Raw genomic sequence first — 26,264 nt, 5'->3', positions numbered from 1 at the left:
CACACATACAAATTCAAGGATTTCACAGTAATCCAGTCAACTAGATATGGGTTTAAAAGCACTGTATTACAGAACATAGAGGGATGCTGGGTTCCCAGCAACACACACGCCTACCTACCGACATCGAGATGCTGGTTCCCCCACAACACACAACCCTACCTACCGACAAGAGGATGCTGGTTTTCCCCGGCCGAAGGAGAACAGGTAGAAGGCTTGAGAGCTGGCCTGACTACGAATTTGAACTTGCTGTGCTTGGTCTTAGAAGTGCATCTTCTGGTTGATCTTCCATAACAAATAGATAAAACAGAGAGAAGTGTAGGAGGGTAATCACAGTTTAGATAAAAAGAGAGGTTAGAGGTTTATCAGTTATAGATTAAACAGAGAGGTTAGGAGTAATCAGTTATAGATAAAACAGAGGTTAGAGGGTAATCAGTTCTGATGGATAAAAACAGAGAGGTTAGAGGATTTATCTCAAGTTCTAGATAACAGTAGAGGTTAGAGGTAATCAGTTATAGATAAAACAGAAAGTTAGAGGTAATCAGTCATAGATAAAACAGAGAGGTTAGAGGTTATCAGTTATGATAAAACAGAGATTTAGAGTTACTCAGTTATAGATAAAACAGAGAGGGTTAGAAAGTTTATCAGTTATAGATAAAACAGAGAGGTTAGAGGTAACTCAGTTATAGATAAACCAGAGAGGTTAGAGGTTATCGAGTTTATAGATAAAACAGAGAGTTTAGAGGTTATCAGTTATAGATAAAACAGAGAGGTTAGAGGTTATCAGTTATAGAGGAAATGGGAGAGGTTAGAGGTTAACAGTTATGGATAAAACAGAGGAGGTTATCAGTTGCAAGATCAAACATAAGGAGGTTATCAAGTTCTAGATAAAACAGAGAGGTTAGAGGGTCTAATAGAGGTTATGATAAAACAGAGAGGTTATCAGTTATAGATAAAACAGAGAGGTTAGGAGTTAATCAGTTATAGATAAAACAGAGAGGTTAGAGGTTATCAGTTATAGATAAAACAGAGAGGTTAGAGGTTATCAGTTATAGATAAAACAGAGAGGTTAGAGGTCATCAGTTATAGATAAAACAGAGAGGTTATCAGTTATAGATAAAACAGAGAGGTTAGAGGTAATCAGTTATAGATAAAACAGAGAGGTTAGAGGTTATCAGTTATAGATAAAACAGAGAGGTTAGAGGTTATCAGTTATAGATAAAACAGAGAGGTTAGAGGTAATCAGTTATAGATAAAAACAGAGAGGTTAGAGGTAATCAGTTATAGATAAAACAGAGAGGTTAGAGGTAATCAGTTATAGATCAAACAGAGAGGTTAGAGGTAATCAGTTATAGATAAAACAGAGAGGTCAGAGGTTATCAGTTATAGATAAAACAGAGAGGTTAGAGGTAATCAGTTATAGATAAAACAGAGAGGTCAGAGGTTATCAGTTATAGATAAAACAGAGAGGTTAGAGGTTATCAGTTATAGATAAAACAGAGAGGTTAGAGGTAATCAGTTATAGATCAAACAGAGAGGTTAGAGGTAATCAGTTATAGATCAAACAGAGAGGTTAGAGGTTATCAGTTATAGATAAAACAGAGAGGTTAGAGGTTATCAGTTATAGATAAAACAGAGAGGTTAGAGGTTATCAGTTATAGATAAAACAGAGAGGTTAGAGGTAATCAGTTATAGATAAAACAGAGAGGTTAGAGGTAATCAGTTATAGATAAAACAGAGAGGTTAGAGGTAATCAGTTATAGATCAAACAGAGAGGTTAGAGGTAATCAGTTATAGATAAAACAGAGAGGTCAGAGGTTATCAGTTATAGATAAAACAGAGAGGTTAGAGGTAATCAGTTATAGATAAAACAGAGAGGTCAGAGGTTATCAGTTATAGATAAAACAGAGAGGTTAGAGGTTATCAGTTATAGATAAAACAGAGAGGTTAGAGGTAATCAGTTATCTAGATCAAACAGAGAGGTTAGAGGTAATCAGTTATAGATCAAACAGAGAGGTTAGAGGTTATCAGTTATAGATAAAACAGAGGTTAGAGGTAATCAGTTAACTAGATAAAACAGAGAGGTTAGAGGTAATCAGTTATAGATAAAACAGAGAGGTTAGAGGTAATCAGTTACAGATAAAACAGAGAGGTTAGAGGTAATCAGTTATAGATAAAACAGAGAGGTTAGAGGTAATCAATTATAGATAAAACAGAGAGGTTAGAGGTAATCAGTTATAGATAAAACAGAGAGGTTATCAGTTATAGATAAAACAGAGAGGTTAGAGGTAATCAGTTATAGATAAAACAGAGAGGTTAGAGGTAATCAGTTATAGATAAAACAGAGAGGTTAGAGGTTATCAGTTATAGATAAAACAGAGAGATTAGAGGTTATCAGTTATAGATAAAACAGAGAGGTTAGAGGTAATCAGTTATAGATCAAACAGAGAGGTTAGAGGTAATCAGTTATAGATAAAACAGAGAGGTTAGAGGTAATCAGTTATAGATAAAACAGAGAGGTTAGAGGTAATCAGTTATAGATAAAACAGAGAGGTTAGAGGTAATCAGTTATAGATAAAACAGAGAGGTTAGAGGTAATCAGTTATAGATAAAACAGAGAGGTTAGAGGTAATCAGTTATAGATAAAACAGAAAGAGGTTAGAGGTAATCAGTTACAGATAAAACAGAGAGGTTAGAGGTAATCAGTTACAGATAAAACAGAGAGGTTAGAGGTAATCAGTTATAGATAAAACAGAGAGGTTAGAGGTAATCAGTTATAGATAAAACAGAGAGGTTAGAGGTTATCAGTTATAGATTAAACAGAGAGGTTAGAGGTAATCAGTTATAGATAAAACAGAGGTTAGAGGTAATCAGTTACAGATAAAACAGAAAGAGGTTAGAGGTAATCAGTTACAGATAAAACAGAGAGGTTAGAGGTAATCAGTTACAGATAAAACAGAGAGGTTAGAGGTAATCAGTTATAGATAAAACAGAGAGGTTAGAGGTAATCAGTTATAGATAAAACAGAGAGGTTAGAGGTAATCAGTTATAGATAAAACAGAGAGGTTATCAGTTATAGATAAAACAGAGAGGTTAGAGGTAATCAGTTATAGATAAAACAGAGAGATTAGAGGTAATCAGTTACAGATAAAACAGAGAGGTTAGAGGTAATCAGTTATAGATAAAACAGAGAGGTTAGAGGTAATCAGTTATAGATAAAACAGAGAGGTTAGAGGTAATCAGTTATAGATAAAACAGAGAGGTTAGAGGTAATCAGTTATAGATAAAACAGAGAGGTTATCAGTTATAGGTAAAACAGAGAGGTTAGAGGTAATCAGTTACAGATAAAACAGAGAGGTTAGAGGTAATCAGTTATAGATAAAACAGAGAGGTTAGAGGTCATCAGTTATAGATAAAACAGAGAGGTTAGGAGGTAATCAGTTATAGATAAAAACAGAGAGGTTAGAGGTAATCAGTTATAGATAAAACAGAGAGGTTAGAGGTCATCAGTTATAGATAAAACAGAGAGGTTAGAGGTCATCAGTTATAGATAAAACAGAGAGGTTAGAGGTAATCAGTTATTATCATCCAGTTGTCAGAAGAACAATAACAATGCCAGTACGTCAAACTGTCAAGTGGCTGACGTTTGTCTGTAAAAGAGCTGATTACTGATCTGGCTATTACATACACTTTTGAGAAAACAAGCATACAAAATGTGTGCGTGTGTGTGTGTGTGTCTGAGTGTGTGTGTGTGTGTCTGAGTGCGAGTACTTACGTCCAGAACATACTCCTGGATGATGGCGTGCATGATGATTGCGACCAGCATGTAGAAGAACACTGTAGCCAGATCCTTCAGACCGTGGTGGAAGTGATTCACTACGCTCTCCTCTGATTGGCCCTCTGATAGGGAGACACATGAAGCCTTCATAAACCTTCATAGATGCCTTATATCATTTATTAGACGTTGTTCCCTACGGTCTCTTCTTGGCCCTCTGATGGGCGATGCACACATCGTTACAATTATACTTTTTAAATATATGATGTTTTGTATGTGACTTGGACAGAGGGCAGACGGGGGGATAGATAGACAGATAGGGAGGGTGTGTCAAACTGTAGTGGGCCAGATTGAACCCCACTGTAGGAGCCGGTACTAACCACTAAACCACCCAGGACTCACTTTAGACAAACAACTTACATGAAGCATTTTTGAAGGTTTCAAAAACCCTTTATAAGGCCTTCATGGATACTTTAAGAAGCACATACCATGCTATCTATCTATCTATTCACACACACATCTACAAAAGAGCCGCCTGACCTGCTACTGAAGTAATTTAACTGAAAGATATATATCAACCTGTTAATAAATGACAGAGGGCTTATGAGCACCGTAAACTGAATCTGCATACCAAATGGCACCCTATTCCTATGTAGTGCACTACTTTGACCAGGGTCCATAGGGCTCTGATCAAAGTAGTGCACCATGTCTGGAATTGGGTGCAAAACCATTTGGTACGTAGGCTGACAACAATATCTGCTCTTCAAATAAAATCTGACATCATGAAGTACATTCCATCAGCACCTCGTACATGACTTTAAATAAAGCAAAGAAGAGCAGGAAGTAGAACTGCTAGGATTAAGTAGAGCAGGAAGTAGAACTGCTAGGAGTAAAGTAGACCAGGAAGTAGAACTGCTAGGATTAAGTAGACCAGGAAGTAGAACTGCTAGGATTAAAGTAGAGCAGGAAGTAGAACTGCTAGGAGTAAAGTAGACCAGGAAGTAGAACTGCTAGGGAGTAAAGTAGAGCGGAAGTAGAACTGCTAGGATTAAGTAGAGCAGGAAGTAGAACTGCTAGAGTAAAGTAGAGCAGGAAGTAGAACTAGGGAGTAAAGTAGACCAGGAAGTAGAACTGCTAGGAGTAAAGTAGACCAGGAAGTAGAACTGCTAGGATTAAGTAGACCAGGAAGTAGAACTGCTAGAGTAAAGTGAGCAGGAAGTAGAACTGCTAGGGTATTAGTTAGGAGCTCCACTATTAAGAAAGTCTGTAACAGGAGTTTGTGAAAACGTTAATTAATCTTACTTCCCTACGTGTAGTGCACTACCCAATGGGCTCTGGTTAAAGTAGTCACTACATAGGGAATAGGGTGCCATTTGGGACACAGAAGAGGCTGTGATGCCGGCCTGTATTAAACCCTAGCCCCAATCCTTCCAGGCCAACCTAACACGAGAACATTATAAATCAGGAAGACTAAATGTGCGCCACAGAGAGAAGAATAAAAAGAGAGCTCTGAAAGAAAAGGTGTTCTGGAAGTGGAAGGCCATAGAGTAGAGTTCTATTCTAGAACCCACAGGAGAAGCCTTCTGATTCTAGAACTACACGTAGAGTCTAGTTATAGGCGCTAGTCAAAGTTTCTACACTGACTGGATAACAGTTAAACTAGTTCCAGGACACTGAAGAAAAGGTGGATAAGAAATGGAGATGTCATGAGGCAATTTTTTGCCTTGTCATTAATTCTAAATAAAATTTCACGAAAAAATGTTATGAAAGCAAAGAGGAAGTGGAGACAACCTCATACCGGATCTCGTCGATTTGAGCATACATTTTTGACCCAGTAAAAAATGGATAAAAGTTAATATGGGGGCCACTATAAAGTTAAACTCACCGTTTGCAGAGATGGTAACGTTGTATTGGACAGTGATGAACAGCACTGCAACCTTCGAGGTGACCTGCATCACGGAGGGGTCAAGGGACAGGATTGGTTAGACAGGGCTGTGTCCCAAATGCCACCCTATTCCCTATATAGCGCACTACTTTTGACCTCAGAGCCCCGCTTCCAGGGGCTTCTATTTGAGTCATTGCCTAAAGCAAACCACAACATGATTCTCATTATCTGTTCCCTCTCTGTGGGTCGCCTACTGTGGCATAGCCTGCTAAAAATAAACCAGTAGCGTTGTAGATTGATGTAACAACAATAGACAGAAACACATGTTTAGTGTGCAAACCATTCAATCCAATACAACAGGTGAGACCTGAATGGACAACTGGTGATTTGGACTTCAAAACATATGTGCCCTCATATGAACTCTTCTTGACTTCTTGAGGTTTGAAATTTTACAAATATGGCAAGACTGATTCATAACTATAACATTTGCAGAACTCAGTTGTGATAAAGTAGCTACACTCGTTTTGCGTCATCAATGTGACTACAGCACATCAAGGCACAGGAACTCAAACTCCCAGAACGCCTCTAGTCAACGCAATGCAAAAAAAAAAAAAAAAAAATCAGTGTAAACCAAACAATAAATTTTTAAAACACTAATTGTTTTAAAACGTAAGGGGTTCAATTTGTAAAGGAATTGCGATTCTTGGGACTTTTACTGAATACAACATTTTAAGTTTTTCGAATGAGCGGGGTTACACGCGAATGATGACGGCGCTCACAATCGCCCAGTGATTGCCACGTAACACTTGATCTGCGCATAAAAAGTATCATTACCGTTCTCCTAGCAGCAGGATATGATGCTGGTAGCACGATCTCGGATTTACCCTTCAAAATAAGAGTCCCTCTGCAAAGACTTGCTAAACTTTGGGAATATGGAATTTTTGCCACACTAGTTCAGTACAAGTTTTTCACAACATTGGTACCACCTTTGAAAAAAAGAAATTGATAATTTGACATTTTTTCATTCCAGCATTTATTTTGAAAGTTTACACAAATACTGGTGTGTTGAAAGCTATTGTCTAGGCTATATTTAAATAAATACACTTTTAATAAAATACAAATATATGTTATTGGAATTACTCAATAGTGTGTCAAACAGATTTTTTTTTGTTGAGAGCATAAACTGTGAATGTGGAGGAAATAATTGGCTAAGAAATCAGCAGGTAGCATTTCCTTCACAAAAAGATTTTGCAATGTCACACATATCGCTGTTGTGAAGCCTCTGTTGAAGCAATGGTTCTGTCCTGTTTTCACTGTCTTTTTTTTAAACTCATGGAAAAGTGGTGATTCCTAAAAAGAATTGTAGGGATTTGATTCCTTTACAGTTGCTGCAACAAGCCCTCCCTGCTATATCTTTGAACATTCCTGACGCCTCTTTGTGAAATGGAACTTTTCCCATTCATCAAGGGTCCGAGTAAACACTTGGAATTTCCCGCAGAAATTAATCAAAAGTTGCTTCAGATGACAACACAGGACTGTGTCCTTGCTGATTATCTACTTCATCCTCAGGCTCATTAGACTCAAGTGTTTCCTTGCTTATCAATGGTTCTATATCTATGTTTTGGATTATCGTCTGTTTATCTAAGTCATCTTCACAATCATTTACAGTGTGTACATGTTCCTTATCAGTTAAACTATCTGGCATGTAATGTATTGGACGCTACGGAGGGGGTGGAGAGCGAAGTGCTGAAGGGTATTTATGACACAGTCCCCCTCAAACTAGACATATCTGGTTAGTAAAGACTCTACTGAATATTTTCCACCCCAGTTTAGCGGTGACGGGTAGAAAACGTCTCTACAAGTCAATATTCTCATCATATCACTGTCAACATATAGTTTTCATTATTGGTCTTATAAAATGTTTATAAAACCATATTTTGTTTTGATAATTTACTACTGTCCATTGATTCAAATTCAATATCTTTTAAAAAGTTACTCACATTGCAACGTTTTGAAACAGGCTTTTATTTTGAAGGTTTCTTCATTACCATACCACCGTGACGTCATCATTTGAGCTGCTGCACAACACTAGTAAAAGTATCCATGTGGGACTGTCTTTTACAATAGTGTATCCAGCGAAACCGTAACATTGTAACCGCTTAAATGTTACAATCGCAGAATATATGTAGCGTTCCAGTTGTTACATTGTTGCCCCAACGATTGCAATGCGAGGTAGACCAAATTATTCTAAATTTACAAGTGGCTCCTAGACTAGAAAGGAACCATAAAGCAACCAGATGGAGATGGTGGGCAGTTTTACATCTATAATAACTCTAGGCCACTACACGCCTTTTCAACTAAAAAAAGACACTACTGCAACTCAAATGGATTTTACAATAGAGACACTAGAAAGCAGAGAAACTATAGATTAGTCAATAGATGAAGTGGCGTAGAAAGAGTTGATCAGCCCATGTCCATTTTCAAGAGGCTGACGTGACGGTTCAGCATCATCTACTCTCCCCAGTTGAGTTGACACGTTGTAACTTTACAAGGCTCATTATTTGGAAAGCTTAGCTCTTATTGCACCACAGACCACGCCAACCTGCGGACTAAGACCTACCTCAAACATCAACCCGAGGAGGAATAACATAGCAACACAGGAAACAATATCTGCATGGTTCTGGATGATAAACTCGTGGCTCAACACCGGCGGGTTCTTGTTGGTCTTTTTGCGGATCCCCATTTTGGACGGCTTCCAAAAGGGAACTTTAAGCGGCCGGCGCGACTCAAAAGCAGAGCCTGAATATGTATGACTAAGTATTCGGTATTGTTATCTGTCCGTCTTCGTCAGCTCTAAAGCAAGGCTCCAGTCTTCTTCCTGCTCCTCTCTCACGCTCAAACACGGGCCAGCAAATGAATAGCGAGTTACTCTTCTTCTTGTGGGAGGATCCAGCCGACGCGCGTTGCCGGTAGAGCGGCTTTAACCCTACGCACAGGGCTAGACGTTGCCTGAGCGGTTTACCGCCCCCTACATGTCTGGAGTGCAAAGACCATTGGTTTTATGTGCCTTCCTCTACACAACCGCGCAGGCGATATTCAATCGAAACCATTTTAAAGATCTCATGGATAAGATATATTAAATCACAACCTTTAACAGGATTTCCTGGATAAGTGGAGAAAAAAAAGACAACCAAGGCATGTTATTTCCGTGCATTAAGGGAGCATGATGAATACTAACCCATTCATAGACTCTAACTACCTTTAGCGCCTATCAATGCTACAATCTTCTGGCCAGGGGCATTTTTGTTAAGAGCCCCAACGCTAGTTCTGAATGTTAAACATTGAAGACATAAGAGAAAAAAAAAAGGTTAAATTACTACACACCTGTATAGGGTTAGTGTGCCAACATAGGGGTTAGTGTATAACCCTGTATAGGGTTAGTGTGCCAACATAGGGGTTAGTGTATAACCCTGTATAGGGTTAGTGTGCCAACATAGGGGGTTAGTGTATAACCCTGTATAGGGTTAGTGTGCCAACATAGGGGTTAGTGTATAACCCTGTATAGGGTTAGTGTGCCAACATAGGGGTTAGTGTATAACCCTGTATAGGGTTAGTGTGCCAACATAGGGGTTAGTGTATAACCCTGTATAGGGTTAGTGTGCCAACATAGGGGTTAGTGTATAACCCTGTATAGGGTTAGTGTGCCAACATAGGGGTTAGTGTATAACCCTGTATAGGGTTAGTGTGCCAACATAGGGGGTTAGTGTATAACCCTGTATAGGGTTAGATGTGCCAACATAGGGGTTAGTGTATAACCCTGTATAGGGTTAGTGTGCCAACATAGGGGTTAGTGTATAACCCTGTATAGGGTTAGTGTGCCAACACGGCCATGTCTCCATGTTATAGCTCTAACTGTGCTAATTAGCCACCTAGCGTGCTCCAAACACCTGTGCTAATTAGCCACCTAGCGTGCTCCGAACACCTGTGCTAATTAGCCACCTAGCGTGCTCCGAACACCTGTGCTAATTAGCCACCTAGCGTGCTCCGAACACCTGTGCTAATTAGCCACCTAGCGTGCTCCGAACACCTGTGCTAATTAGCCACCTAGCGTGCTCCGAACACCTGTGCTAATTAGCCACCTAGCGTGCTCGAACACCTGTAGCTAATTAGCCACTTAGCGTGCTCCGAACACCTGTGCTAATTAGCCACCTAGCGTGCTCCGAACACCTGTGCTAATTAGCCACCTAGCGTGCTCCGAACACCTGTGCAATTAGCCACCTAGCGTGCTCCGAACACCTGTGCTAATTAGCCACCTAGCGTGCTCCGAACACCTGTGCTAATTAGCCACCTAGCGTGCTCCGAACACCTGTGCTAATTAGCCACCTAGCGTGCTCCGAACACCTGTGCTAATTAGCCATCTAGTGTGCTCCGAACACCTGTGCTAATTAGCTATCTAGTGTGCTCCGAACACCTGTGCTAATTAGCTATCTAGTGTGCTCCGAACACCTGTGCTAATTAGCTATCTAGTGTGCTCCGAACACCTGTGCTAATTAGCCATCTAGCGTGCTCCGAACACCTGTGCTAATTAGCCATCTAGCGTGATCCGAACACCTGTGCTAATTAGCCACCTAGCGTGCTCAGAACACCTGTGCTAATTAGCTATCTAGCGTGCTCGAACACCTGTGCTAATTAGCCATCTAGCATGATCCGAACACCTGTGCTAATTAGCTATCTAGCGTGCTCCGAACACCTGTGCTAATTAGCAATCTAGCGTGCTCCGAACACCTGTGCTAATTAGCCACCTAGCGTGCTCCGAACACCTGTGCTAATTAGCCATCTAGCGTGATCCGAACACCTGTGCTAATTAGCTATCTAGCGTGATCCGAACACCTGTGCTAATTAGCTATCTAGCGTGCTCCGAACACCTGTGCTAATTAGCCACCCTAGCGTGCTCCGAACACCTGTGCTAATTAGCCATCTAGCGTGATCCGAACACCTGTGCTAATTAGCTATCTAGCGTGATCCGAACACCTGTGCTAATTAGCTATCTAGCGTGCTCCGAACACCTGTGCTAATTAGCCACCTAGCGTGATCCGAACACCTGTGCTAATTAGCCATCTAGCGTGATCCGAACACCTGTGCTAATTAGCTATCTAGCGTGATCCGAACACCTGTGTAATTAGCTATCTAGCGTGATCCGAACACCTGTGCTAATTAGCCATCTAGCGTGATCCGAACACCTGTGCTAATTAGCTATCTAGCGTGATCCGAACACCTGTGCTAATTAGCTATCTAGCGTGCTCGAACACCTGTGCTAATTAGCCACCTAGCGTGCTCGAACACCTGTACAATTAGCCATCTAGCGTGATCCGAACACCTGTGCTAATTAGCTATCTAGCGTGATCCGAACACCTGTGCTAATTAGCTATCTAGCGTGCTCCGAACACCTGTGCTAATTAGCCACCTAGCGTGATCCGAACACCTGTGCTAATTAGCCATCTAGCGTGATCCGAACACCTGTGCTAATTAGCTATCTAGCGTGATCCGAACACCTGTGCTAATTAGCTATCTAGCGTGATCCGAACACCTGTGCTAATTAGCTATCTAGCGTGATCCGAACACCTGTGCTAATTAGCTATCTAGCGTGCTCCGAACACCTGTGTGTCAGCTAACTGGGGAGGAAGTGTAGCTTGTCAACTGGAGGCACACAGCGAATGGATGTGTGCTAAACTGCTACAGGAAGTGTATCTTTTTCTATTTGAAATATTATTTTTTGCTGATTTTAAAGATAAGGGGCATATCAGCATATGTTTCAAAAACCCTTTCAAGAGCGATGATTATTGACGCTTCTAAAACATTAAAACACAGCGTCAGAATTGTAGTTCACACGCAGCCACCGTGGGCGAATGTAACCGCTGAATACCCTACAGAGGAGAATGGTTTTCAAGAGGAATACATCTGCAATTCGTTTCACAGTGTGACACCATACTTTGATTAAACATTTCATTTTAAGTTTAGGATAAGGGTTTAGTAGACAGTTAGTTGAAATGTTGAGTTATTGAACATCTACAAACCATCTACTTGGGACTATCCATATGAAGTATTTCCTTATAATGTTCTGTAAAATACAACAATAGCCTCACGATAGCCTAGGCAGAGGCCTTTTCTCATTTGGGCAAAAGTCTGTCCTCTTTCCTCCGTGAAAGTGGTAGAGGAGATGTCAATTCGTTAGTAGGCAAACGGAAGAGTGTCCTCCCCTCCTCGACAGCCACCTTTCATCGAGGATAGTGATGTGTATCCTACCTGAGTCCTTCGCGGAAGAGTTTTGAAATCTGCCACACACCCTTTGAATCAGCTTCTGTTTCATCAAAGGAGAAAAACACGGACCTGCTTAAAAACAATAGGCTACTTTTTATTGTATTTTTTAATTTTTTTAAGGGGATCAGCTTAATATTGCAGATAGATTGTAACTTCTATCAATGTAATTGTCTGCAACACTTCCAATCCCCCATGTTTATTTATATATATATATATATATGTATATATATATACACATACACATACATATATATACACTGCTCAAAAAAATAAAGGGAACACTTAAACAACACAATGTAACTCCAAGTCAATCACACTTCTGTGAAATCAAACTGTCCACTTAGGAAGCAACACTGATTGACAATACATTTCACATGCTGTTGTGCAAATGGAATAGACAACAGGTGGAAATTATAGGCAATTAGCAAGACACCCCCCAATAAAGGACTGGTTTTGCAGGTGGTGACCACAGACCACTTCTCAGTTCCTATGCTTCCTGGCTGATGTTTTGGTCACTTTTGAATGCTGGCGGTGCTTTCACTCTAGTGGTAGCATGAGACGGAGTCTACAACCCACACAAGTGGCTCAGGTAGTGCAGCTCATCCAGGATGGCACATCAATGCGAGCTGTGGCAAGAAGGTTTGCTGTGTCTGTCAGCGTAGTGTCCAGAGCATGGAGGTGCTACCAGGAGACAGGCCAGTACATCAGGATACGTGGAGGAGGCCGTAGGAGGGCAACAACCCAGCAGCAGGACTGCTACCTCCGCCTTTGTGTAAGGAGGAGCAGGAGGAGCACTGCCAGAGCCCTGCAAAATGACCTCCAGCAGGCCACAAATGTGCATGTGTCTGCTCAAACGGTCCGAAACAGACTCCATGAGGGTGGTATGAGGGCCCGACGTCTACAGGTGGGGTTGTGCTTACAGCCCAACACTGTGCAGGACGTTTGGCATTTGCCAGAGAACACCAAGATTGGCAAATTCGCCACTGGCGCCCTGTGCTCTTCACAGATGAAAGCAGGTTCACACTGAGCACGTGACAGACGTGACAGAGTCTGGAGACGCCGTGGAGAACGTTCTGCTGCCTGCAACATCCTCCAGCATGACCGGTTTGGCGGTGGGTCAGTCATGGTGTGGGGTGGCATTTCTTTGGGGGGCCGCACAGCCCTCCATGTGCTCGCCAGAGGTAGCCTGACTGCCATTAGGTACCGAGATGAGATCCTCAGACCCCTTGTGAGACCATATGCTGGTGCGGTTGGCCCTGGGTTCCTCCTAATGCAAGACAATGCTAGACCTCATGTGGCTGGAGTGTGTCAGCAGTTCCATGCATTGATGCTATGGACTGGCCCGCCCGTTCCCCAGACCTGAATCCAATTGAGCACATCTGGGACATCATGTCTCGCTCCATCCACCAACGCCACGTTGCACCACAGACTGTCCAGGAGTTGGCGGATGCTTTAGTCCAGGTCTGGGAGGAGATCCCTCAGGAGACCATCCGCCACCTCATCAGGAGCATGCCCAGGCATTGTAGGGAGGTCATACAGGCACGTGGAGGCCACACACACTACTGAGCCTCATTTTGACTTGTTTTAAGGACATTACTTCAAAGTTGGATCAGCCTGTAGTGTGGTTTTCCACTTTAATTTTGAGGGTGACTCCAAATCCAGACCTCCATGGGTTGATAAATTTGATTTCCATTGATAATTTTTGTGTGATTTTGTTGTCAGCACATTCAACTATGTAAATAAAAAAGTATTTAATAAGATTATTTCATTCATTCAGATCTAGGATGTGTTATTTTAGTGTTCCCTTTATTTTTTTTAGCAGTGTGTATATATATATATATATATATATATATATACACATATACATACACACATACATACATATATACATACATACATACATACACATACATATCCTTTAAAAAATATATTCCCCTTTATTACTTTCCAACCCCACCACCCTTTCCCTAATTGGAGTAAACTAGTGAACAACAATGCTTAGGCCTCTACTTCCAGCTTATACCTACTATCTACATTCTATGGACACAGTCAATTTTACAATAATTATATTTTGTTTGTTTTTTCTCCTGAACTTCTTCTACTCTCAACCTCTCCGATCATTTTCATGATGTCCATCCGGTTTGCTTCTATATGCCATATCTTTCTAACTGTGCTCTTTCACAAAAGCTCCCAACCTATATACTTATTATGGACACAGTATGTTTACATTATTAGTTGTCTTGTTATTATTTGTTGTTAGTTTTTATTAGTCCCATCCTTCAGCTCCATTCAACACCTCCCATCTATCTCTTAACACCATCCATATTGGATTTCTATTTGCCATATATTTTCAACTGTACTGTGATGTTTTACAAATGTTCTGAACCTTTCTATTCTCATTGTTTCTACAGATTGTGAATTGAAAATAAACATTTTTGCTAAAATTATTATTATATTATTGATCGATTGACTATGACTTATCAGATCACCCAGTAATGCTATCTGCAAGGTTAGCTCCAGGTAAATATTGCAATCCCTTAGCCATTCCTGGACCTGTGTCCAAAAACAAGCTACAAAATGGACAGTACCAAAACAAATGATCTAATGATTCTGTCTCTTCGCAGCAAAATCTGCAGAGCTGGGAAGATTGTATCCCCCATATAAATAACATTCTATTGGTAGCAAGAATTTTATATAGTAATTTATATTGAAAGATTCTAAGTTTTGAATCCGGTGTCGTTTTTGCGTATCGTTCATAAACACTATGCCATGGGATCGGTACGTCAAAAATCTCTTCCCAACTATTTTGCAATCTATATGGGAGGGCTGTCAATCCTTTGGTCCTTAAATTAAACTGGTATACTTTTTTATTTTTCACAGTTTTCCTTAACCAATGATGTTCTTTAATGCAAGGCCGACAGACAAGTTCCTTACTTTCTCCCCCTTCCACTTTCCTCTTCCATTTGTGCGGTAAGGCTGCAACAACAGGCTACTTATCATTGATCTATAAAATGACTTGCACAACTAACTTAATCTTATCACTTTACACATTTATTTTGGGATCCACCCTGTAAACGCCATTTGCCTGATGACACGCAAATGAAGAAGAAGTCTCTTTTCATGCAAGTGCATTTTTGACCCACGTTCCTCTCCCTCGCCGCTCTCCTCGATTACCTTTGACCTTTTTCAAAAGGAGACGAGAAAGGATGGTGAGAGAGGACGAAGGAGTTGAGCAAGTCCAATTAACAGGGTTGTGACAGGTTAGGAACCATAGCTTTGATCAGTGTTTCCCCTGGGACTCTAACTAGTGACGACCCCCTTAGACTTGTTTAGGTGAGAGTGGAGTTTGTGCTTCACTGTCTCTGTACAAGTGTATTTGGGTGAGAGCAACCATTTTGCTTTTTAAAAATGGATATATCTGCCTGTTTTATAGATCCTGTTGGACATCTGACTGTTTCCTATAAATTGGCCTAGAACCTGTGGTTAGAATAGGTGTTACAATACTGAACTGTGTCTTCTGTGTGACCCAGAAAAAGGTGCATTTGAGTAGATTAGAACAACCCACATTTGAATAAAGTAGTGTTGTTGAGTTGTGCAATACTTTAAGTTTGCTCTTTAATTTCCTTCAAACTAATTAGGGTCAGATCCTTGGAGAATAATATCTCAGAAATTAACAGTGTTAAGAGACACAGACCAGAGAGACAGACCAGTGACAGACAGACAGACATACAGCAGACAGACAGACAGAACGACAGACAGACAGACAGACAGACAGAACGACAGACATACAGACAGACAGACAGACAGACAGACAGACAGACAGACAGACAGACAGGCAGAACGACAGACAGACAGACAGACAGACAGACAGAATGACAGACAGACAGACAGACAGACAGACAGGCAGAACAACAGACAGACAGACAGACAGAATGACAGACAGACAGACAGACAGACAGACAGACAGACAGACAGACAGACAGACAGACAGACAGACAGACAAACGAACAGACAGACAGACAGACAGAACGACAGACAGACAGACAGACAGACAGACAGACAGAACGACAGGCAGAACGACAGACAGACAGACAGACAGACAGACAGAACGACAGACAGACAGACAGACAGACAGAACGACAGACAGACAGACAGACAGAACGACAGACAGACAGACAGACAGAATGACAGACAGACAGAACGGCAGACAGACAGACAGACAGACAGACTGATAGGCAGACAGACAGACAGACAGACAGACAGACAGACAGACAGACAGACAGACAGACAGACAGACAGACCAGACAGACCAACAGACAATATAACTGCTCCTGCATTTGAAGGGCAGAATGGTGAAAACGCACTGCAGTATGGTCTTGATATGTCGGTTATTTTTCCGTTTTTAAACCAATTAACCAAAGTCGGTTTGTCATGTGAATTTCTATCTCTAATTCAACCTAAGCTTGAATCATTACCAGAGGTTGTAAGGCTCTGGTTTTAATCATCAATGATTCAAGGTCCACAACCCACAAGTATTTATCTGTATATTTATTCATGGAGAGCTCTGGCGCCAAAAACACAAACATACGATTTTATACCTCCTAAACTTGACTCCTCCCACCTTTAGGTGACTTTTCTAAACAGTTTCCGCCCCCTTCCCCTTGAATGTTTAGTACCGCCCCTCTGTTAGTGGGTTGACACTACATGATAATTCCAACATTTATACTGTGTTTGGGGTGAAATCCTTTAGTCATTATTCTTAAAATCCAAATTAATCTAACACGGTTAAATTAGTTTAATTCCCTTTCATATAATTTTTCTGTGAGCTGAATGCGCACATTGCACAGTTTCTCCAGAGATAAATCAGATCCAGCCTGAACTGTACGATGTAGTATGGAGTTGTAGTTTTCAATAGGCCAGTATTCTATTATATTTAGTGCATAAAACATGATAATTAACTACAATGACCACAATCCATTGCGTGCCTACTTGTCCGGTCCGTGTTTTCTTAGTTAGTGTGGGGCACACACAGAGAGGGAGACAAGAAGGTGTAATCATGAGGGGATATAGAGAGCAGCTGTTGCTTGGCAGGTATCTCTATCTGAAAATACATGATCTAAGTGATTGATAGTTGGTAATAAGCAGGTTATAAAAGTACGTCTTATTTACTTTGAAGAACTACTAAAATAGTGATTTAGTCAGATAGTATAGGCAGCAGCTCTGTAGAGATGAGATGATGACTTGGAATGAAATAATAAAGTCAGCAAATAAAACTAATGTAATATCCACAACAACTGAAATATCTTATTAAAGTAAAGTAAAGTGAATAAATGATGGTTACTAAGTGATAATAATGGCCAGTCACTACCATCATGGGACTTTTATTAATAGTTGTATTCTGTGTTGTTACAGCATTCATCCCACATAATGCATAGTGCATTTCATGTTTAAAAAAATGATCGAAAATGAAATCAAAAACTTTTTAAAAAATTTTTTATAGTCGAACCGAAACCGAACCGACCTCAAAAAGCACTAATCGCTCAGCACTAGGTCTTGATGAACCCTGTGAGAACATTGTGTGATTTTACTCAAGTACACTTAATGTATGATTTATTCTAACTCACTGATTCATCTCTTTCTTGGTCTCCCTTTGTACACACAAAGTACACACAAAGTACACACAAAGTACACACAAAGTACACACAAAGTACACACAAAGTACACACACCCAAACACACACGTGCACCGACGCTCTGAAAGAATTCTTAGAATGCGTGATGAGTGACATCATTGGCACACCCAAACCCTGAAACGGAATCTCCACAATTTTGAGAATGTGTACTTCCCTTTGTGGTGTGCAGTAGACCAGTGACGTGAGTTGACTTGTGTGTGCGTGCGTGTCTGTCTGTGTGTGAACATGAAATGGGAAATGGGGTGCTGAGACAAAAGTCTCCCAAAAGTGAATTGTTAGTACAGTGGCCACACACACACACACACACACACACACACACACACACACACACACACACACACACACACACACACACACACACACACACACACATTGTTAGTACAGTGGCCACACACACACACACACACACACACACACACACACACACTCACACACGAGTCAACTCACATGTCACTGGTCTACCACACACACACACACACACACAGCCCAGGTGATGAATCTATTATGTCATATGATTGCTTGCTAGGTGTTGGTTACAGTTGACACCACTAGGGTGGAGCTCTAGAAAAGAGACTTTGGAGCCGTGTGCCTGTTCACTTGACTGCAGAGTTGGAGTAGTGACGACACCAGTGAGTACCGGTATGCGTTAGTTCTAATAATATTTACTGTTTCACTTGACTGATCTTATGTCTTTTATCACTTTGAGTAAAATCTAAGTTCTGACAACTTCTAGTGATAGAGTTAGAATGATCGAGGAACTTGTAAATGTGGTGAGAAGTGAGAGACAGATGGTTGACTAGCATAATAAAGAGCACTGTTGAATGAACTTTCGACAGAAGAAGTAGGCCTTCAGTGAAAAAGTGACTTGCCATTTGGTTGCTGTGTTTGAAAAGGCTTTACTTTGAAAAAGACAAAAACCCAGAGAAACAGAACAAGTAGCTCCTTCCTACGGGAGGTTATGTCGTTGTACATGACAGGGAGGGAGAGCTCATCTGTTAGATGAACGGATTGATTAGCTCTGTGTATTAGTGCTGTTAGGCAGGACATGTTATCAGCAGTCTAGTACCTTACCTCTATTTGTCTATTATCTTACCTAATCTCTCTTTATGATGAGAAAAGAGCAGGGAAAGGGCATTGGAAAATCAGGGAAGCAGGCCACGTCATCTGAATGAATATACAGTCACGGCAACGTATGGATTTGAATGTTTAAATGTTATTTATCTGTGAATAGTTTCATGGTGTCACAATTATGCACGTGACTAAATTATACTTATATATCAGATTCTTTGTCCTAATAATATTCTGTACTTTTCTATACATTTACAGGGTATGATGATCTTGTCATCTCAAACCTTCTTGGGGACAGGGTAGTCTCGGAAATCTCAGACCTGTCGGAACATTGTTCATTGAGGCAACCAGTCCAGAACCACCAACTCCCAAAACGAGCTCAGCCAACCACCCACAACATCTAGCAAACCAATTTCCACTTACTCATGAATTGATTTCACTGGGAGACTAACTGAACATTTGATTTAAGTGGAAGTTAGGATTTTCAGTTAGTGAAACCTGACCAGCAAACATGCTTCAAACAGACTCTGAGTTCACTAAAGCACGATGGGTCTGTACCTCATAGGACTGGGCTTTTACCTGGTGGACATTGTGACCGATGTGGGACTAGCAGTGAAGTACTTCCTAAATGGACACCTGGTCTGGGCTGGGCTGACTCTACTGTTTGTGGTGATTGGGTCAACGGCCACACAGGTCTTCAGCTACTCCTGGTACAGAGATGACACGAGGAACCCACTGGTTAACCCTGGTGGAGACAGGCTGATATCTGGGATGAACAGAGGAGGACTGATTGGACTCCATGTCATGCAGATGGGCATCTTCACCAGGTATGTGAAGACGTGAGGTGAAATGTGATTATTATATCTGTTGTCAACTTTATAGCGATGTTAGCTTGAGACGTTCACAAGATTAGGGTTGCAAACGGAGGGTGTATTACTGAAACGCTCAAAGTTTACCAGTAAACTACCAGAATTTGGGTAACTTTCAAGGATTTTATGTAAATTATTACAAGACATCTAGTGGCCCTTTTGGGTACTCCAGATTATCACAGGTGTCTGAAATCATCTCTGGCCCTCTCTGTGGCCTTATCATGCGTAAAATATAGGAAATAATTGAATAAGATGATTTAAAATAAAAAAGAGAGTGACAAAGCTGTAAAACATTTTCCTAAATATAAACCGTCAATTTAGTGAATACCATTGGTGTTTAATATGAGGGTTTCAGCATGAAATATCATTCTTACACACTTTTATTTATTTTTACAATATCGATATGTCTTTGTTGTAAATGTTTTGGTGCCAAAATGGTGGTGGTTATAAAAAAAAGTCAATAGTTGGAAGACTTGCAGAGTTAATTGAAAACAATGGTATTGTTGATATGTTTGTTCTATGAGATAATCTTCATCAGCTAATGTCACTTTTTTTTGTGAATTTTGTAGCATTTATGTAATCAAAAAAAGTTAAAAGCTAACGACATGCTAAAATGTATTTTTTTTTTTTTTAATACACCACCTGCCTTTGACATCACCAATGCTATGCACTGCTTCACAGCTTAATCAAAAGGCATGTACAAGATATGGCTAGATTGCTGTGTAGCACAACTCTGTTGGCAGCCAGAGACCGTGCTACCAGTAAGTTAGTCGGTTATAACGTTGGCTTCCCCAACATTTTTGGTTAGTTGCAGCCCAAAGGCCGGCAGATGGCGATATTGAGTCGTTTCATCTTACCATCCAAAGGGAATCTATGCCCCCCCACCCCGCTATACCCTCGTATACCCCGTGGACCGGTTCGTACATTATCCATTCAGGTAGCACATTTTCTTCCTTAACTCGATTTAATGTCGAAAAGGCGAGGAAAATATGCATACTTTCTAAATGAAACACTGTTTTCCACCACAATGCTACAGTGGCTAAATGCTAGTCCCAGATGTTGCGTATCACGTTCAGCCAATCAGGTTGCAGCAGTCTGTTTATCTCTATACCAACACACATCTCTCTCTCTCTCTCTCTCTTCCTCTCTCTCTCTCTCTCTCTCTCTCTCTCTCTCTCTCTCTCTCTCTCTCTCTCTCTCTCTCTCTCTCTCTCCTCTTTCTCCCTCTCCTCTCTCTCTCTCTCTCTCTCTCTCTCTCTCTCTCCTCTCTCTCCTCTCTCTCTCTCTCTCTCTCTCTCTCTCTCTCTCTCTCTCTCCATTAGGTACTACCACCTGTTGAAGGCGGGATACAGGGTGGTGTGGTCCAAGTCACCCGAGACTGTTGACTGCTCCAGAGAGGTCCACCTGGCCCTGTTTGGCCAGGCGACCGATCTGAGCATGCTCAAACTGTTTGAGACGTTCCTGGAGAGTGTTCCTCAGCTCCTCCTCCAGCTGTGCATCCTGCTGGGCCATGGACACAAGTCCATACTACAATGTGAGTACTCTCTGTGTGTGTGTGTGTGTGTGTGTGTGTGTGTGTGTGTGTGTGTGTGACAGAGAGAGAGAGAGAGAGAGAGAGTGTGTGAGAATCTGTAGCCGCAACTTTTTTTGGATACTTTTGTTTGAGTTCCCCATTTCTCTCCACACCACACAAGAACCAGACCCTCTGGTCTGCTGCTCTCCTTGTGAGTGAGTGTGTCTACCACAAACCTCAAATGTGTCACACGACTGTCTCTCACATGCCTGTGTCTCTCACATGCCTGTCTCTCACATGCCTGTCTCTCACATGCCTGTGTCTCTCACATCCCTGTGTCTCTCACTGCCTGTGTCTCTCACATGCCTGTCTCTCACATGCCTGTGTCTCTCACATGCCTGTGTCTCTCACATCCCTGTGTCTCTCACATGCCTGTGTCTCTCACATGCCTGTCTCTCACGTGCCTGTCTCTCACGTGCCTGTCTCTCACATGCCAGTATATTAAGATCCTTCTCTAATCCGTGTCTCATCTTCCCCTGTCCAGGCATCTGCATGGTGGGCTCATTCATCAACATCGCCTGGGCCATAGTGGACTACCGGCGCTGTCTCCGCCCGATCCTTACCCCAGGTAATTAGAATACCGATACATAATACACTGCTCAAAAAAATTAAGGGAACACTTAAACAACACAATGTAACTCCAAGTCAATCACACTTCTGTGAAATCAAACTGTCCACTTAGGAAGCAACACTGATTGACAATACATTTCACATGCTGTTGTGCAAATGGAATAGACAACAGGTGGAAATTGTAGGCAATTAGCAAGACACCCCCAATAAAGGACTGGTTTTGCAGGTGGTGACCACAGACCACTTCTCAGTTCCTATGCTTCCTGGCTGATGTTTTGGTCACTTTTGAATGCTGGCGGTGCTTTCACTCTATTGGTAGCATGAGACGGAGTCTACAACCCACACAAGTGGCTCAGGTAGTGCAGCTCATCCAGGATGGCACATCAATGCGAGCTGTTGCAAGAAGGTTTGCTGTGTCTGTCAGCGTAGTGTCCAGAGCATGGAGGCGCTAACAGGAGACAGGCCAGTACATCAGGAGACGGGAGGAGGCCGTAGGAGGGCAACAACCCAGCAGCAGGACTGCTACCTCCGCCTTGTGCAAGGAGGAGCAGGAGGCCTGCAAAATGACCTCCAGCAGGCCACAAATGTGCATGTGTCTGCTCAAACGGTCAGAAACAGACTCCATGAGGGTGGTTGAGGGCCCGACATCCACAGGTGGGGGTTGTGCTTACAGCCCAACACCGTGCAGGACGTTTGGCATTTGCCAGAGGACACCAAGAGGGGCAAATTCGCCACTGGCGCCCTGTGCTCTTCACAGATGAAAGCAGGTTCACACTGAGCATGTGACAGACGTGACAGAGTCTCGAGACGCTGTGGAGAACGTTCTGCTGCCTGCAACATCCTCCAGCATGACCGGTTTGGCAGTGGGTCAGTCATGGTGTGGGGTGGCATTTCTTTGGGGGCCGCACAGCCCTCCATGTGCTCGTCAGAGGTAGCCTGACTGCCATTAGGTACCGAGATGAGATCCTCAGACCCCTTGTGAGACCATATGGTGGTGCGGTTGGCCCTGGGTTCCTAATGCAAGACAATGCTAGACCTCATGTGGCTGGAGTGTGTCAGCAGTTCCTGCAAGAGGAAGGCATTGATGCTATGGACTGGCCCGCCTGCTCCCCAGACATGAACCCAATTGAGCACATCTGAGACATCATGTCTCGCCCATCCACCAATGCCACGTTGCACCACAGACTGTCCAGGAGTTGGCGGATGCTTTAGTCCAGGTCTGGGAGGAGATCCCTCAGAGACCATCCGCCACCTCATCAGGAGCATGCCCAGGCATTGTAGGGAGGTCATACAGGCACGTGGAGGCCACACACACTACTGAGCCTCATTTTGACTTGTTTTAAGGACATTACATCAAAGTTGGATCAGCCTGTAGTGTGGTTTTCCACTTTAATTTTGAGGGTGACTCCAAATCCAGACCTCCATGGGTTGATACATTTGATTTCCATTTATAAATTTTGTGTGATTTTGTTGTCCGTACATTCAACTATGTAAAGAAAAAAGTATTCAATAAGATTATTTCATTCATTCAGATCTAGGATGTGTTATTTTAGTGTTCCCTTTATTTTTTTGAGCAGTGTATAATAATATAGAATAACATAATCACATGATCATATACTGATATATGGTAGTGGGTTCGATCCCCGGGACCACCCATACGTAAAAAATGTATGCAAAGTGACTGTAAGTCGCTTTGGCTAAATGGTTTGGCTAAATGGCATATTATTATTATTATAATAATCACATGATCATATACTGATATATATATAATAATAATAAAAACACCCCTAGGTCCAAGAGATGCCGTCTGGCCTTCCTACCTTCTTCTACCTCATGTACAAGCTCCTGACCATCTCCACGCACATCCTCAGCCTCAGCCTCTTCCTCATCCTCAGCCTGTACAGTGCCCTGGGTATGGCTGTCCTCTGGCTGGCCGGGACCCTCTGGGCCCATTGGGTCCACACTGACTTCTGCACGTCTAAAAGCCTAGAGAGGCTCTATCGGACCATCGTGGGAGTCGTCCTCGTGTTCACCTTCTTTAACGTGAAAGGACAGGACACAAGATGGCCGATGGCTGTGTACTACGTCCTCTATGCGTTAGTGAACCTCTCAGGTCCCTTGCTGCTGGTTCTGGTGAGGCCAGAGGCCGAGTCTACTGAGTACTTCTGGCCGGTGACTCTGCTGATATTTGGAGGGACTGTTCTAGGGCTGGCCTGTCTGCTCCTGTATTATACTGTCTGCCACCCCCAGAGGGAAGAGTCTAGAGGCAGATGAGGTGGATGGACACATGGGACAGGAGAGAGAACCAGATACAATGCTGCGAATGAGCAACTTCCTACAGCTCTGAGGCTCACCTTCCTATTTACCGCTTATATTCAATGGAGGAGTTAAAGTGGCAGTCAGAAAATTCAAAAAAACAACAAAGGTTTCACCCAGACTCTTTGTTTTGTTAAACAGCTAAAGGGATGGTTTGGAGAAATGTAACTGCTAAGACAAAAACTCTGGTTGGTGGACTGTCTAGTTGGTGGAGTCTGACTGTCAGCCTTTGGTTTTATGAGTCACCTCAGCCTTTGGTTTATAAGTCACCTCAGCCTTTGGTTTTATCTTATCAGTTTCTGTTCCTCCAGTCGAACAGCTGCTGCTCCTTTTACAGTAAACGCTGCAGGCTAGACAGGTTTTGTTAAGGTTGTCTTGTGACATCATATAATGTGATCATTCTCACGAGGAGATCGAAGTCTCTTCTCTGAAAGCCCTGAACAGGTAAAAGGGACTCTGATATTTGGCCACTACCATATTGCCTATATCTTTCAGGTCTGGTGTCCTCAGCTGAGATGAAGGAAGAGGACATATTGAGACACAGCCCCTATCTGTGGATTCGTGATGTCAATACCAGGGAAAGCGGGATAGCTAGTCAGTTGTACAACTGAACGCATTCGACTGAAATGTGTCTTCCGCATTTAACCCAACCCCTCTGAATCAGAGGTGCGGGGGGCTGCCTTAATTGACATCCACGTCATCGGCGCCCGGGGAACAGTGGGTTAATTGCCTTGCTCAGGGGCAGATGTTTACATTGGCAGCTCAGGGATTCGATCCAGCAACCTTTCGGTTACTGGCCCAACGCTCCTACCCACCAACGCTCCTACCAGTGGCGCTCAGTGCCGTTTATGATGAGGGAGGACGATTTTATTTCTTTATGAGCATGGCCTTCTTCTATTACAGCATGTTGACTGACTGTCATTCATATTCCATTCACCCAGTTTAATGTAACAGCGATAGGATTAGGCTACTACATGATACTCACATTTTCCCTATACCCATCATGAGGTTGCTACTACCCTGATCACGCATAAACACAGTTCACTTTCATTTCATAGCAGCCACGTTGTATTCCTTCTCGCCTCTATGCACTCTCCTCCTCTCATCTTTTCCCTTCGTTTGTGGACTTCAATGAACAACACATCAGCTGTATGTGACCAGGCAGAAAATACCTTTCCAAACCATGTCATAACCGCCACACCCAGCCTACATCGTTGTCCCCATATTAGCTAAAGTAATGTAGACCGGCAGCCCGTGGGAATAAATTAATACAACCAAAAGCTTACCTTGACTTGGAAGAGTTCTGGTGTTGTGTTGGATAGTCATAGCCAGCTAGCTAACATAGCATCCCTCTGTTTGAGCAGGGTGTTTGAGTAACTAAACTAGCCAGCTGCATTTGCTAGCTAAGTAAGTGAAACTGAAAGTGAAAAAAGAGAAATCTCTCTTTGCTTCTCCTTCATTTTTGAAGAAATTAATTGTTGAAAGACTGTTGATTGGGTGGACAACATGTCAGTTCATGCTGCAAGAGCTCTGATAGGTTGGAGGATGTCCTCCGGAAGTTGTCATAATTACTGTGTAAGTCTATGGAAGGGGGTGAGAACCAAGAGCCTCCTAGGTTTTGTATTGAAGTCAATGTACCAAGAGGAGAACGGAAGCTAGCTGTCCTCTGGCTACACCATGGTGCTACCCTACAGAGTGCTGCTGAGGCTACTTGCAAAACAGTTTGTTTTAATACATTATTTGGTGACATGTGAATATATTTAGTATAGTTTTATCTAAAAATGATCACTTTTTTCAATGTTTTAAAATGTATATTTTTATGAAATTCACTGAGGAGGATGGTCCTCCCTTCCTCCTCTGAGGAGCCTCCACTGGTCAATACAAACAGAGAACACAAGGTGACACTGTTGTCTTCCTTTACAGGTTATGGCCACCTAGCCATTGATATGTTACGGACTGTTTTATTGACCTGCCAATGACTGAAAGATGTCCAATTTATTTATTTAATCTCTGACACACTTTCACTTTACACAGTTCCTGCCAGTGTTATTCTGTCATTTGATCTGTATTAGTACTCTTATGTTCTGTGTAGTATTTACTGTCTGTAAATGCACTTTAAAACAAAAAATATATAATGTATTTAACAATCAAATGTATCATAAACTATCCTCATCAATACAGTTATTACCCAGATTAAAGAT

General features: G+C 42.0%; 2 protein-coding genes across 2 annotated transcripts; one reads left to right on the top strand and one right to left on the bottom strand.

The window, feature by feature from the left end:
* Positions 1-3,772: 3,772 nt before the first annotated feature.
* LOC123489091 (translocating chain-associated membrane protein 1-like) lies at positions 3,773-8,555 on the bottom strand (the record flags this gene model as incomplete). Its single annotated transcript, XM_045219786.1, has 3 exons — positions 8,278-8,555; positions 5,658-5,721; positions 3,773-3,897 (listed from the first exon to the last, which is right to left on the bottom strand). Coding segments are annotated over exons 1-3 (312 nt in total), but the record flags the coding sequence as incomplete, so codon positions are not given.
* Positions 8,556-19,281: 10,726 nt separating this feature from the next.
* Positions 19,282-24,021, top strand: LOC123489090 (XK-related protein 9-like). Its single transcript, XM_045219785.1, has 5 exons — positions 19,282-19,562; positions 20,927-21,138; positions 21,662-21,727; positions 23,029-23,045; positions 23,539-24,021. Exons 1-5 carry the CDS (start codon positions 19,282-19,284, stop codon positions 24,019-24,021), a joined length of 1,059 nt encoding a protein of 352 aa, XP_045075720.1.
* Positions 24,022-26,264: the final 2,243 nt, after the last annotated feature.

The sequence above is a fragment of the Coregonus clupeaformis genome, unplaced genomic scaffold, assembly GCF_020615455.1.
Source record: "Coregonus clupeaformis isolate EN_2021a unplaced genomic scaffold, ASM2061545v1 scaf2743, whole genome shotgun sequence".
Lineage (NCBI taxonomy): Eukaryota > Metazoa > Chordata > Actinopteri > Salmoniformes > Salmonidae > Coregonus > Coregonus clupeaformis.
The sequence above is the reverse complement of the archived record's forward strand: the minus strand, read 5'-3'. Positions and strand labels throughout refer to the sequence as shown.

Coding starts and splice junctions, on each gene's coding strand:
- LOC123489090 (XM_045219785.1), top strand. CDS start 19,282: ATGGGTCTGTACCTCATAGGACTGGGCTTTTACCTGGTGGACATTGTG. Junction 19,563..20,926: donor CAGATGGGCATCTTCACCAG/GTATGTGAAGAC, acceptor TCTCTCCATTAG/GTACTACCACCTGTTGAAGG. Junction 21,139..21,661: donor ACACAAGTCCATACTACAAT/GTGAGTACTCTC, acceptor TCCCCTGTCCAG/GCATCTGCATGGTGGGCTCA.